Source organism: Brachyistius frenatus, unplaced genomic scaffold, assembly GCF_029030835.1.
Source record: "Brachyistius frenatus isolate BFR_SWC_R1_liver_20210118 unplaced genomic scaffold, ASM2903083v1 Contig_5, whole genome shotgun sequence".
NCBI classification, from domain to species: domain Eukaryota; kingdom Metazoa; phylum Chordata; class Actinopteri; family Embiotocidae; genus Brachyistius; species Brachyistius frenatus.
The window spans coordinates 9641582-9653757 of NW_027210604.1; the positions used below are offsets into that span (position 1 = coordinate 9641582).

Genomic DNA, 12176 nt, shown 5'->3' on the forward strand with positions numbered 1-12176 from the left:
GTGATGAGCCGCTGGTGTGTTTTAGGCGTGATGCCCTGTAGGCAAAGCCGGGTGCCTCTCTCCTCCTATGACTCCCGTGTCAGAACATACATCTCCCGCTTCACTTCCTCAGATGAGACCCACACACACACACACACACACACACACACAAATACAAATAAAAAGCTCCGGAGGGTGAAACTGAAAGTGAGAGAAACAGGTTGCCTTCTCTCCAAGGTCAACCAGCTGCCACAGTCAATGAGCCTCTTCAGTCTCTGAGTCAACAAAGCACGGAGTCACTCGCAACCATGAATTTGTCATCAATAATACAGCTCTCCGACCTCACCATGCGCCCGACAAACACAGTCAGTCATACAGTATGTGAGTTTAATGGGAAGTTTTTTGACTGACACATACAAGATGTCCTCAAAAACCTGTTTGTTTCTGATGTTTTCCAGGATCCCTCCCCCACCCTCCTCCACCCCCACCCCACCATTTCTTGTCCTTGCACGTGTGAGCAGTCTCTGAGACACCCTTCGGTGCTGTCTGTTTGCGTTTACGCCTGCGGACAAACCCGCAGCTTCATCTAGGGTGCTATAGAAAGGACAGTGTGTCATGAGAGACCGGGCGGCACGGTGTCGCATTGTTTTAGAGGCTGGATGAGTCATGGAAGACGAATCAGGGTTGGTGGCATTTCAGAAGGCTCGTCCATTGCATTAGGACGGCACTGCTAAATCAACAGTGGAATTATAATGTGTCCTCGTGATGCCTGTTTTAGCAGGTCAGACGAGGAATTGATTAAGGCGTAGTCTAACCTGATTACCTGAGAAGCTCGACGGTTACATGTCAAGAGTGCAATTTGTTTTTTTAAGAAGAATATCATTATTTTTCTGTCGACCTTCCTCACAACACCGATGAAGTTAGAATTCCTAAAACATCAAACCCTATTTATAGCGCCTACTTTACAATGTGAGTGCAGCATCGCTTGGACTGTTTCAAGTAATTTCTATATGACTCACCAAAGAAATCCAATGGCTCATACATCATCAAAAGAGCAGACAGCAAATGTTCCTCTGCTTTAGTCATGGCTGAATTACTTTTCATCTGTATCGTCATTTTTCAGTGAGATGAGTCCGTGCTTCAATTATTGGCTCCTTTTGGCAAACTCTAAAATTCAAATGAAGTGCTTGACATTGTGTAGATTTCGACAGAAAATGCAGTCAGAAATATGTTAGACAAACCCTCACCCCACAACTCCCACCAATCTCATTCAGGTTTTACCACGTTTCAAAATAATGCCTCACAGTAGGGTTCAGCTTTTCTCTGAGTGGCTGCCTTTTGATTTTTTTTTTTTTTTTTGTCCTGTCTGTGCTGATAATAGCAAAATTACACAAGATTGCCCACATACAATAGGGGCAGCTATAAATGCATTTGTTTTGTTCTTTCACTTCCAGCTCATACACTTTCGTCCCATATGCGAATGTCAAGTATATGCAGGTGACGGACCCCGACCATAATCCATTTTTGCTCCCCGTTCCCCTTTTCTCTCTGTTTCTACCTCTGCGTCTCTTTGTGTCTCGCTCTGACCACCCTCACACACACACTGCCAACGTGAGATAGCCATGTCTGCGCGTCCGGCGTGTCATGTGTGATGGTCTGTGACGTATGCGTCACGTGCCAGCGGTTTTAGGGTTCCGCGAGAAGCTACTTATTATTGTTATCAGGCATCATCATTATCAGTTGTAGCAGACGCGACGGGTCCCTCTGCGTCATTATTCACTCCAAAACCCCTAAAGCTCTACCCACCACATAACCAACAAAGGCGCGAGGGGGGGGTCACGTCAAAAATCACTCTGGCACTCTCTCAATGTCTCTCCTCTCATCCACGGCCTGCAACCCCCCCACCCCCTTCCCCGTCTGTGTACCCTCTGCACTCTGTCTCCCTTTTTTTTTTTGCCTCTCTATCAAATGTTCACTTCTTTTGTCTCATAGACTCCGTCTTGTTCCATCGCACTCTATCTTTCTGCGTGACACCCTCTGCCCTCGTCCATTCTCTGTGGCCGCCATTATCTCAACCACCCATCTCCTCATCTTTCCTTCAATTCCCCTCTCTCATACTCAGGGAAAAATTTCACAACCTACACACACAGATAAACCCCGACACGCACTCAGTGGCAATGTGCGTGCAAATACTGTCACCCCTCCCGAAACCTTCTTCAATGCACGCACCCTCCCCCCCCCCCCCCCCCCGCTCCCGCCACCACCACCTTCTACTCTCTCCAACCCCCACCCCCCCGCCCTCCACCCCCCCTAATCCTAATCACACCACCACCACCGTCATCAGCCCTTATCTCACTCCACCAAATCTGCTGTGACTCAAAACAATTTCCTCTCATTTGCGATTTTACTGCCCGCCCCCCGCCTCCTACACCTCCATCAACCCACCTACCCCCTCCAATAAACCCTCTCCACCTCCTCAATACCCCATCGCTATCCATGCGGCGCAAACCCCACCCAAGCGCACATGCACACAAACACAAACACGTATACAAATGCACTCACGTACACACACTCTGAGCGGTCGCCATTAAGAATGACGGCTCATCATGTGTAAGCGGTGACTTGCCACTGTCATCCAGTGGAGCCCGAGAAGAACTGCAGTGTGACGTCACGGCGGACGCCGGCCCCGCTGGTTGGTGGAACATATTTACGTGTGTGATTCTGTGCGTGTGGTTGGGATGGGGGAGACGGAGGAATACAATTTGGTGGGTGGGTGGACCCGGTGGGCCTTGCTGCATCACTGAACCAGGAAAATGAATGAGAGCCTACATTAGGTGTCACCCCCTTTCTCTGCCGTTGGCCTCCACTAATTTCTCTTCTCTCTGCTCCTCTCGTCTCCTTTTGGCCCCCAAAGCAAAGAAAACAGTTGAAACTGCGGAAATTAACTGAGTGTTCGACAATATGTTCAACAGTATGTTGCAGGGTTCCTTGACTGTGTTTAATGACTTAAATCAGCTGAGGGAGAGACAAATGTTTATCCTGTTTGATTAAATCATCAGAAATCCATTCAGAGTTCACTGAAGCAGCCTGGTGTGCCAGAAATTTGAAGCATTTGAATTTCGGCAAGAGCAAAACAGCACCACCCAATGGGAGGTCCTCATAGCCACAATGGAAGAGAGGAGAACCTCACTGAGAGGTGCTACTGTGACAGGAAGAACATAACATACTACAAGATGAGTTGACGGTGATACAAGCGTGCATGCTGCTTTACAGTGACAGGCTCAGTGATTTACGTCAGTGAGGGGGAAATAACTTCAGTTCTTTTTATATCTCGGCAGTCATCAAACACTTTGAGCACCAGCAGTAGAAGGAGTTTGTTAGATTTGAGCAGACAGTGTGCAGTTTGAATTGGTGATGAGAATTTCAGATGTTGCTTCTGGTTTTTAGTGGTCATTTAAATACGTAGTGTCTCAAACACGTTATCATGTCAGGCCTGCAGCAAATTAGTGTTCATCATGAAATACAGTAATCAAAGTTGTTACATTTAAAGTACAGTTCACATGATTGCCTTAACATCATAAAAAAATTTTTTTTTAAAAATCCATCTTCCACTCTAACAGTTATTTATTATTTACATAGAGGCAGACATAGGCATATTTCATAACCTTCATGAATTACAGGTACAGGAAGTTAATAATTTGTAGATGTTGTCTTGCCTATGTCAGCTTGCAGAAATGCAATCAATAGCTGTTAAGCCCTCCCATGTTATTTCTTTATTTAAAGCTCTTCTAATAAATATTTTCATATCAGCAATGTGTCAGATGACTGCATGTAAGGTTAATGTGGTCACTCATAAAGACAAACCCACAGAGACCTATCACCCAACTGTGCAGTTTCATCCAGTCTTTGCGTAAGCTTGTTGCTTCAGCGCTATGGCCCAAACAAACTTGTACCAATATCAAAACTTGTTGGAATGACTAAACCAAAATGTTTCCACACTGTATACAATCTCTGCTCAATGTGCAGGAAAAAGATTCCCGAGACATCAGAGCAGGCTAAGCCAGTATGACCAGTATCTTTTAAATCCCTCATTACAGAATAGAGTAGAAAAGATCATGTTTAAGTCATCTTTTATTGTGGAAAGAGTGAACATTTCATTCCTTTGAACTTTGGCGAAACAGTGAACATCTGTGTTGCCTCACTGATCAGTTTCATCTTGGCACCTTTTAGTTTCCTGGAGGAGTGCACAGCTTGTTGGTGGGTCAGGGTGGAGAAATCCGACTTGTAGCAGCTCCCCTGCATACTGTACACAGACAGGGAGAAGGTGGGCAGACATTGCGTTACCTTGGTTATTGATTATCACCCTGGTAATTGGTTATTGATTACTCCCAGCCTTGTTCTCTGTGTCTGAAGGGAATTGTACTGTACGAACATAATTTAGATTGTGACTCAGTTCTGTTTTCTGCCAAATCTCATTTCAGTATGGAAGATTTAGTGACAAAAAACTCACATAGAGGAGTAAATGGACAGTCCAGGAGAGACGAATCACCTTCTCCCACTGCTCGCAGTGTTGACTCATGCTGCGGATCTTGGATGAAAAGCATCAGGCTCTGGGTACCTGTGGATTACAAGAATGAAACGGTGCATTTTTTTAAACTGGCGGGACCTGTGGTAAGATTGTGTTAAGATGCAGCAGTTGACAAAATGTTGTCCAACAGCCTAAACATTTTCAAAGCTAAAGATACTTAGTCACTGCAACTGACTGAGTGAGAAGAGTTGTAACATTATCATTGTACATTTAGCAGATGTGCTGGGAAGGTCACTTATTACCACAATAATATAATATATAATAACAATATACATAATATAAATTCCTGTTAATTTGAAAAGGTTTGGGACTTTACTTTTAACATGAAATTGTGATGGTCTACAAATTAGCTTCCATTTGTTACCTGCCTTGCGTCCACTGGAATTAACCTTTTTCTGTTCAGAACATGTCAGAAAAAGGTGATTTGTTGGGTGTGTTTGTAATGCATGGCATGTTCAAAGTTCAAAGTTATATATGAATCGATATAATGTCTGCATTCATTGAATTGAATAGAAATTAATCCAATTTAAAACTGACCGGTTAATCTCTCAAAATTCCTCAAATTGTTAACCTTGAACATGCATTCTTACATCTAAGGTTGGCTCAAAGATAATTTTCAATATTCCACATGAAGCAAAGTGCATGTGCAAATGCTTCCTCAACATGAAATTCTAACTTTGTGAGGAGGGGAAAAATAGCTTACCAGCCCAACATGTATCCACTTTTCCCTGAGCGCTATTCATTGCACAAACACAGAACTTGATAGATGAGGGCATTTAGTTTCCTTTTGTGCGAACCTTTTGATGCCAAAAACCTGTCAAAAACCTACACCAGCAATCACAAGAACCATTTTCTAACGAAGAAAAGAGAAGTAGTAAAAAAACATTTGGTAACACAAAGGAGCCAAAGCAAAACCAAAGCATGACACGTCAGCTTCCAGAAAAACTAAGAACTTTTCCTTACCTCAGCGCCTTTCGAAACAATGTTTCTTTTAAGAATGATAACTCAATCATCCACTTTGTGTTGCATTCAGAGTTTAATATTTCATTCATGAAGTTCATTTGGGTTTTTTTTATGGTTGTGAAACCGAGGGAGCTTGATTTTGTTTTTCAGTTCATTTCACAGTTGATGAGCTTCCTGATCGGCTTCGTCAGCATGGTGTTCTGCGGTCACCTGGGGAAAACAGAGCTGGCAGGGGTGGCATTAGCGATGGCAGTGAGAGATCTTCTTATCTTCTTGTCTCTGCTCTCATTGGAATTCTGCTTCCAAACACCATGTTCATAGCCTTGCTTTTGCAATTGAATATTTATTTTACTCACGCATAATAACATTTCATTTCAATCTAGGTTATAAATGTCACAGGTATTTCCATTGGCTGTGGTTTGGCATCAGCATGTGATACTCTCATATCTCAGGTATTCACAATTTGACTTGTTTATATAACCAGGTTGGTCCCAAGCTGTTACTTTTGCGTTTACAATTTGCTTTTTCAGATTTGTTTTCCTGTCTCAGTCATGTCCTTTTTCTCGTACATTCCTGTTTTTCTGACCCCTTTCTTGCAGACTTATGGGAGTGGTAACCTAAAGCGCGTTGGTTTGATACTACAGAGGGGAGTTTTGATTCTGCTCTTGGCCTGTTTCCCCTGTTGGGCTGTCCTGATTAACACTCAACCCATTTTGCTGGCAGTCAGGCAGAGCACGGAGGTCGCCAGGTGAACATTTTACTCTAGGGTCTACAAATCAGCATCATACCTTAAAACAGCACAAACTGACACACACTTATTATTCAGCGTGATATTTAGCACCTATTTATGCATTTTCACTTTTCTATTTACAAGACTCGCCCAGCTGTATGTGAAGATCTTTATGCCGGCTCTGCCTGTGAGTACTGCAGCTTCCATTGTTTCTCAAAATGCCTCATGTATTTCCATCCATATATGCTGTGTTGAATGGTTGTTGTGTTGCATCATTGATCTAATTAACCCCATTCATCGTGTTGGATTCCTCAGGCTGCCTTCATGTACCAGCTGCAGGAGAGGTATCTTCAGAATCAGGTGCATTTAATGACTGTAACACCACCACTGTGAGACAAAACAATGACTGAAAATTTATCAGTGATGAGACCGTTTTGTGCGTGGAGAGGAACATGTATTGTGAGAAACAACCAAACAGCAGGTGCACTGATGTTGAAACGCTGTTTTTTTTTGTATACAATTTGCTTTGGCTCTCAGGGTATCATGTGGCCCCAGGTGATATCTGGAGCCATAGGGAATGTTTTAAATGCAGTTATCAATTACGTCTTCCTTAATGTTCTGGATCTGGGGGTTGCGTAAGTACACCACCATACTTCACTCACTGATTGTACTCATTCTTTCATATTTTAAACCAGTCAGAGTATCAGTGTTATTATGTTGATTATCACGGAGTCTGTATCAGAGGACTTCTTTGTATGAGCGACTGGCAATGACTGTAGCTTTTTGCTTTCTTCCACCTTTATCCTTGATGCTCGATTAACTTGATGTCACTGAAGTGGATCTGCAGCTGCCAACACCATCTCACAGTATTCCTTGGCTGTGTTCTTGTTTGTGTACATCTGCTTCAGAGGGCTGCACAAAGCTACATGGGATGGTAAATTTAGGGGAATAAACGTAGCGATTACGTTAAAATTTGTGCAATGAACTTTCAATTTGGAGCAAATTATCAGGAAAATAGAAACAAAGTTTGGGGACTATTTTAGTTTACTTAGTCAGATGAGTTTATTTTTTCTTAACTGCATTGTTTAAACATTAATCGTCCTTAAGATTTGTCAGTTTACTCAGTAGACTTAGCCAAAACAAATGCAGTCCTGCAAAAACTCCTACATGAAGTTTATAAAGTTTAGTTTTGTGTAAACTGTTTTGGAAAGGTGCTGAGTCAACTGATGAACTTGAAATAAAGGTTATGAAGGATTTAGTTTGTGGTGCACCTAAATAGTCGATCACATGTAATTAAAGGTAGTTTTGTGTCTTTTTTTATGCGACTATAAAAGAGTTTTGGGAATAAATTTCTCATACTTGCAATCAAAAATCAAGTTGGAAAGTAAGATCATATCAATCAAGAATAAAACTATATGGACTGCAAACAAATTATCCCTCAAAGTTTTGTTTTGTTCTTTTCATTGTTTTGGTTATAGACTTCACATTTTGCTTTTGAAACTAGTCTCTTTATTGTGTCACACAAGGTTTTGATTGTGAACTAGACCTACTTGGTAGTCAAAAATATTTGGTTGCTTGGAAGTTGAGTTGGATGTAATGGATCTATGGTGATGGATGAGACTGGAGTTTTTAATGGTACTTTTGAGTTGGATCAGTCAATGTGTTAGACAATAACCAGGTAATCTGAATTTAATTTTCAAAATGAAAGGCCTCTAACATGACATATATGAGCACTGTTCCCTATGAATTCAGATTAGAATTTAAAAAATGTTTTTGTTTCCACACACATCAACAAAGACACACAGGGTCTAAAAACATTCAGAAAAAAAGATAACATATAAGTCAGTAAAACTTTGAGTTAAGTATGTCAAGTAAATTTTAATTAGGTAAGTAAAATAAACTTAAGTCATGACATAAACTGCTACACTTCAGCAAGTCAAAATTGTCTTTGTGTGTATTAGCATACTGACGGTAACATTTAGAGTGGATGCCACGTTTCATCTGTCATTAACATTAACTTCACATTAATTGATAACAATTCTGATTCAATTCTCCATTTCTGACACAACACTGAAAGAAGTCACACAGTTCTTCATAGAAATTGCAATTTACAAATGTGGCTGCATTTGGTCTCAATAAGTAGAAGTCCACTAAATCTAACTTACCTTTTATTATCTTTTAGGCTGGTCACAAGACTGCCTGCAGGATTGGGGTCCCTTCCTCCACCTGGCCATCCCGAGCATGATGATGCTTTGTCTAGAATGGTGGCTGTATGAGATTGCAGGGTTCCTGGCAGGCATCATCAGTGAAGTTGAGCTGGGGGCTCACTCTATAGTTTATGAACTGTCTGTTGTTGCTTTCATGGTAACTACTTTACATTACTTTTTCCATGCCGTTAGAGTTTTTCTACCAGGTGTGTTGATTTGAGTGAATAACTGAAGGATTTTGACCTTTCGGACCTCATTCAGAAATCATTGTTTCACTACATTTTGATGTGAACTTTTGTTTTAATTTCACCTCATCCTCTTCCACAGTTTCCTATGGGTTTCTCTGTCGCTGCAAGTGTTCGGGTTGGAAATGCTCTTGGTGCTGGAAACACAGAGCAAGCCAAACTGTCCAGCAAAGTCTCCCTCATCTGTGCATGTATGAATTCATATGTAGCCTAATAAGTATGAGATAACCCGGTAACAATAGAGGCAGCAATGGCTGCTTTGTCGAGTTATGTTACAGAGTTGTGCGTTTTGGATGTTTTCTTTTTTTCTTAGTTACAGACTTTAAAAGTCCTGAGATATTGAGTCTTCTGTTTTCTCTGTCACTTGTTTATCCTATGCTTCCATATATTGTCCTCCTTTGTTTTAATAACGTGCTTCTTATGCCCAATCCAGCTATCATCTCATGCTTTATTGGAGCCTGTCTCGTTGCAGCTAAGGATGTGATAGGTTACATTTTCACCACAGAGAAGTGAGTGCTGATACTTGCCTAAAATTCATTGGTTTGTTTTCTTTGCTCAGAAATTATAACTAACAGGCAGACTGGCAGCTCATACAATGTTAATGTGTAATTCATCATGTATTAACTTCAGAGGACACTGATCCTCATCAACAAGTAAGCTTGGACTTTTGCTTTTTGCACTGTCACTACCCCAATGTTGCAGTGTTAAGCCAAAAAAATCGGTCAGTTTACTCCCCTGTCTTTGTTATAATTGCATTGTCATATGTCTTCACATTTAGAGACGTCATACAAAGGGTGGCCGACATCATGAAGATATACGGTTTCACCCATGTTGCTGATGCTTTTGCAGTGAGAAACTCGGCCGTAAAAGTCCCTCTGTCCCTCTGCTGGGGAAAATAAACCTGACGTGTTGGCAAAAATGTTGGCTGTTTCCTTGTTCTACTTCCACAGGGTGTAACAGGAGGTATTGTCAGGGGCACAGGGAAGCAAAAGATTGGTGCTGTGTGTAACTTGGTGGTATACTACTTCATTGGGTTCCCCATCGGAGTGTCTCTGATGTTCCCTGTTAAAATGGGCATTGTAGGTGAGGACAGACTAAATATCAGTTGAGCAAGTGGACAGCTTTAATCATACTTCCACGCAAACTAACAAATGGTCCTCTTTCCATCTCTGTTGCAGGGCTTTGGGCAGGGTTTTTGATCTGTGTTTTGTTGCAGTCAACATTTTTTGTGGTTTTTCTGTGTAAACTCAACTGGAAGAAAGCCACTGAGGAGGTGAGCTGCTCACCTGGGGATGTCCTGTGTCACAGGAAGAATGCAACAAATTAATTTAGTGCAGTGACATTTAAATCGCAGATAAAACTATGACAAACACTAATCTGCGCTAATTAGCATGTGGTAGTGATATTGTAGCTTGTTGATCTGTCTTCTACCCATGAAGAGATGTGATTTAGTGGTTTTATATCTCTGAATAGGCACTGGTAAGAGCAGGAGTCCATATTACACAGAGGAAAACTAAGGGTAAGCAGAAATTATCTTACCAACAGACAAATTTTGTCATCTCTCTGGAATTTAAGGCTATGTATTGTATCTCTTCCTCACAGCCTTGGGTTCTGGTGAGAAACAGGCCCAAGTAAAGACCAGTCGATCCAGTTCACCGAGTCCAGGTGAGGAGAGGCTGGAAGCGCTCAATTCAGGTCAGCAGACCTCAGATGATGTGACTTTGTCAGTCAGGCAGCTGGTGGTACGACGTGGCCTCGCTGTGCTGCTCATGTTCATCATACTTGCTGCTGGAGTCTTCATCAGTGAGCTGCTCGTCAAACTGCTCCAATTTGATTAATGACCAGAATTAGACCTTGTGTGCAGCAGAAAATAAAGCTCTGTGATTATGTATGTCTCTTAAAGCAGCAGATTATTTACCACAGTATGTTCTTAAAGTTTTAGTAATAGTACATTTTAGATTTCGGTTTTAGTAATAGTATTTTATGTCTCACTCAGATCTTTTCCATATAAACCCAGTCACCTTTGCAGTTGTTACATTAGTCATGTTGTGGAAAATCTAAAAAAGAAACAGGACATAATTGAGACAGCCACTGACAAGCTGAACTGAAAAAGACACTGTATAGGCATGTCTTCTTTTTTTTTTAATAGAAACATGCTGTGTAAGGTGGGCTCCAATCAAGACACTGACAAAATGTATTTTTTTATCCTATGATTTAGAGTCTGAATGGATGCCACAATTAGAAATAGCATGATTAAATGTTATATTTAGGCTACAGCGCATCAGTGGATGTGTGCTTTTATCATCAAAGACAGAAGGGGCTGCTCTTTTTCTCTGATTTATTTTTTCTTTCCTTTGATCTGTGTTGCCAAATTTGATGATAACAAAAAGGTCTGTAAGCTCATACTGCAACATGCTGGCTGGATGAAGACATGTAAAACAGCAAATCAACCACCTGTTCCCTCTGCAGGAGCAGATAAATACTGTAGCTAGTTCAAGCAAAACAATTATAGCCTGCTCATGAATAAAGAATTCACCCTGGATAACAGCGAGTAATTACCCATGTATGATTTTCTGAAATAGGCCGTGTTTCTCTACACATCTCTTAACATAGTGGCTTTGCCATTTGGGAAATAATTGATACCACTCATGCACGTGACTGTTGGAGGAGGGGGAACCAACCGTTGCATCCTCTAGTGGTCGACGTAATTATGATGTGAGCAAAGAAGGGAAATCAGGTGATGTTAAGAGAAAACTCAATGTTAGCCTAGCTAAGCACAAAGTCTTGAAACAGAAGTGTCTGTCAAAAGATAAGGAACCTTTGAAGCGCATTACAAGTTATATCTAATTTGCTCAATATCAACAAACGTTGTCTGCCTACACCGATTAAACAGAGACAGAATAGCTACTCTCTCCTTTTACCATTCTATGTCCTATACGCTAAGATGCCGGTGCTCCCACAAGCCACTGCACTTGCAACAGATTGATGTCTACAAGAGGCTTGCATATTAATTTATCGTTATTCAACATGTAAATCAGGTTTGATTCATTCATGGTTACGTCGTCGTCTGAGCTTCAATCTTGCTCATCAGCGGAGATATTGCCACAGGCTCCTCACAGAGACCATAATCTTGGCCCGCTCACCTCGAGACTGCAATCAGTAACATGCTGTGGCATCAATAACAAGTGACAAGTGACTGTGCAAAGATTTTCTGTCGGTATATCTCGACTAGAACTTAAAATGTAGGAGTTTAAGGGATCTCATAAACGTTTTGGTTGCGTCTCAATGCAGTAACATAATGTACTTGATCTGTAATATTGCATATTATTTAAGTAAAACACAGTTTAGAATTACTGGCTACTGCACATGTACAAATATTAGGCCTTTGATGACTGAAAGTTGTAGGTGGAAGTTATGAACTATGTCAAATTAAATATGTTACTACGATGGTATGGACATTTTTG

General features: G+C 41.3%; 1 protein-coding gene across 1 annotated transcript; it reads left to right on the plus strand.

Moving 5' to 3' along the window:
• Positions 1-4572: 4572 nt before the first annotated feature.
• On the plus strand, positions 4573-10557 carry slc47a2.1 (solute carrier family 47 member 2, tandem duplicate 1). Its single transcript, XM_069722237.1, has 16 exons — positions 4573-4650; positions 5681-5782; positions 5914-5982; positions 6130-6278; positions 6405-6447; positions 6576-6620; positions 6798-6895; positions 7097-7194; positions 8443-8624; positions 8795-8903; positions 9146-9221; positions 9491-9560; positions 9663-9795; positions 9891-9985; positions 10186-10231; positions 10315-10557. The coding sequence occupies exons 1-16, from the start codon at positions 4573-4575 to the stop codon at positions 10548-10550; spliced, it is 1629 nt and encodes a 542-aa protein (XP_069578338.1). The 3' UTR covers positions 10551-10557.
• The last annotated feature ends 1619 nt before the right edge of the window (positions 10558-12176 follow it).

Bases quoted from the DNA above. Each gene is read 5' to 3' on its own strand.
- slc47a2.1 (XM_069722237.1), top strand. From the start codon at position 4,573: ATGAAAAGCATCAGGCTCTGGGTACCTGTGGATTACAAGAATGAAACG. The intron at 6,896-7,096 runs GTAAGTACACCA...ATGTCACTGAAG, and splicing joins GTTCTGGATCTGGGGGTTGC to TGGATCTGCAGCTGCCAACA. The intron at 9,561-9,662 runs GTGAGAAACTCG...CTACTTCCACAG, and splicing joins ATGTTGCTGATGCTTTTGCA to GGTGTAACAGGAGGTATTGT.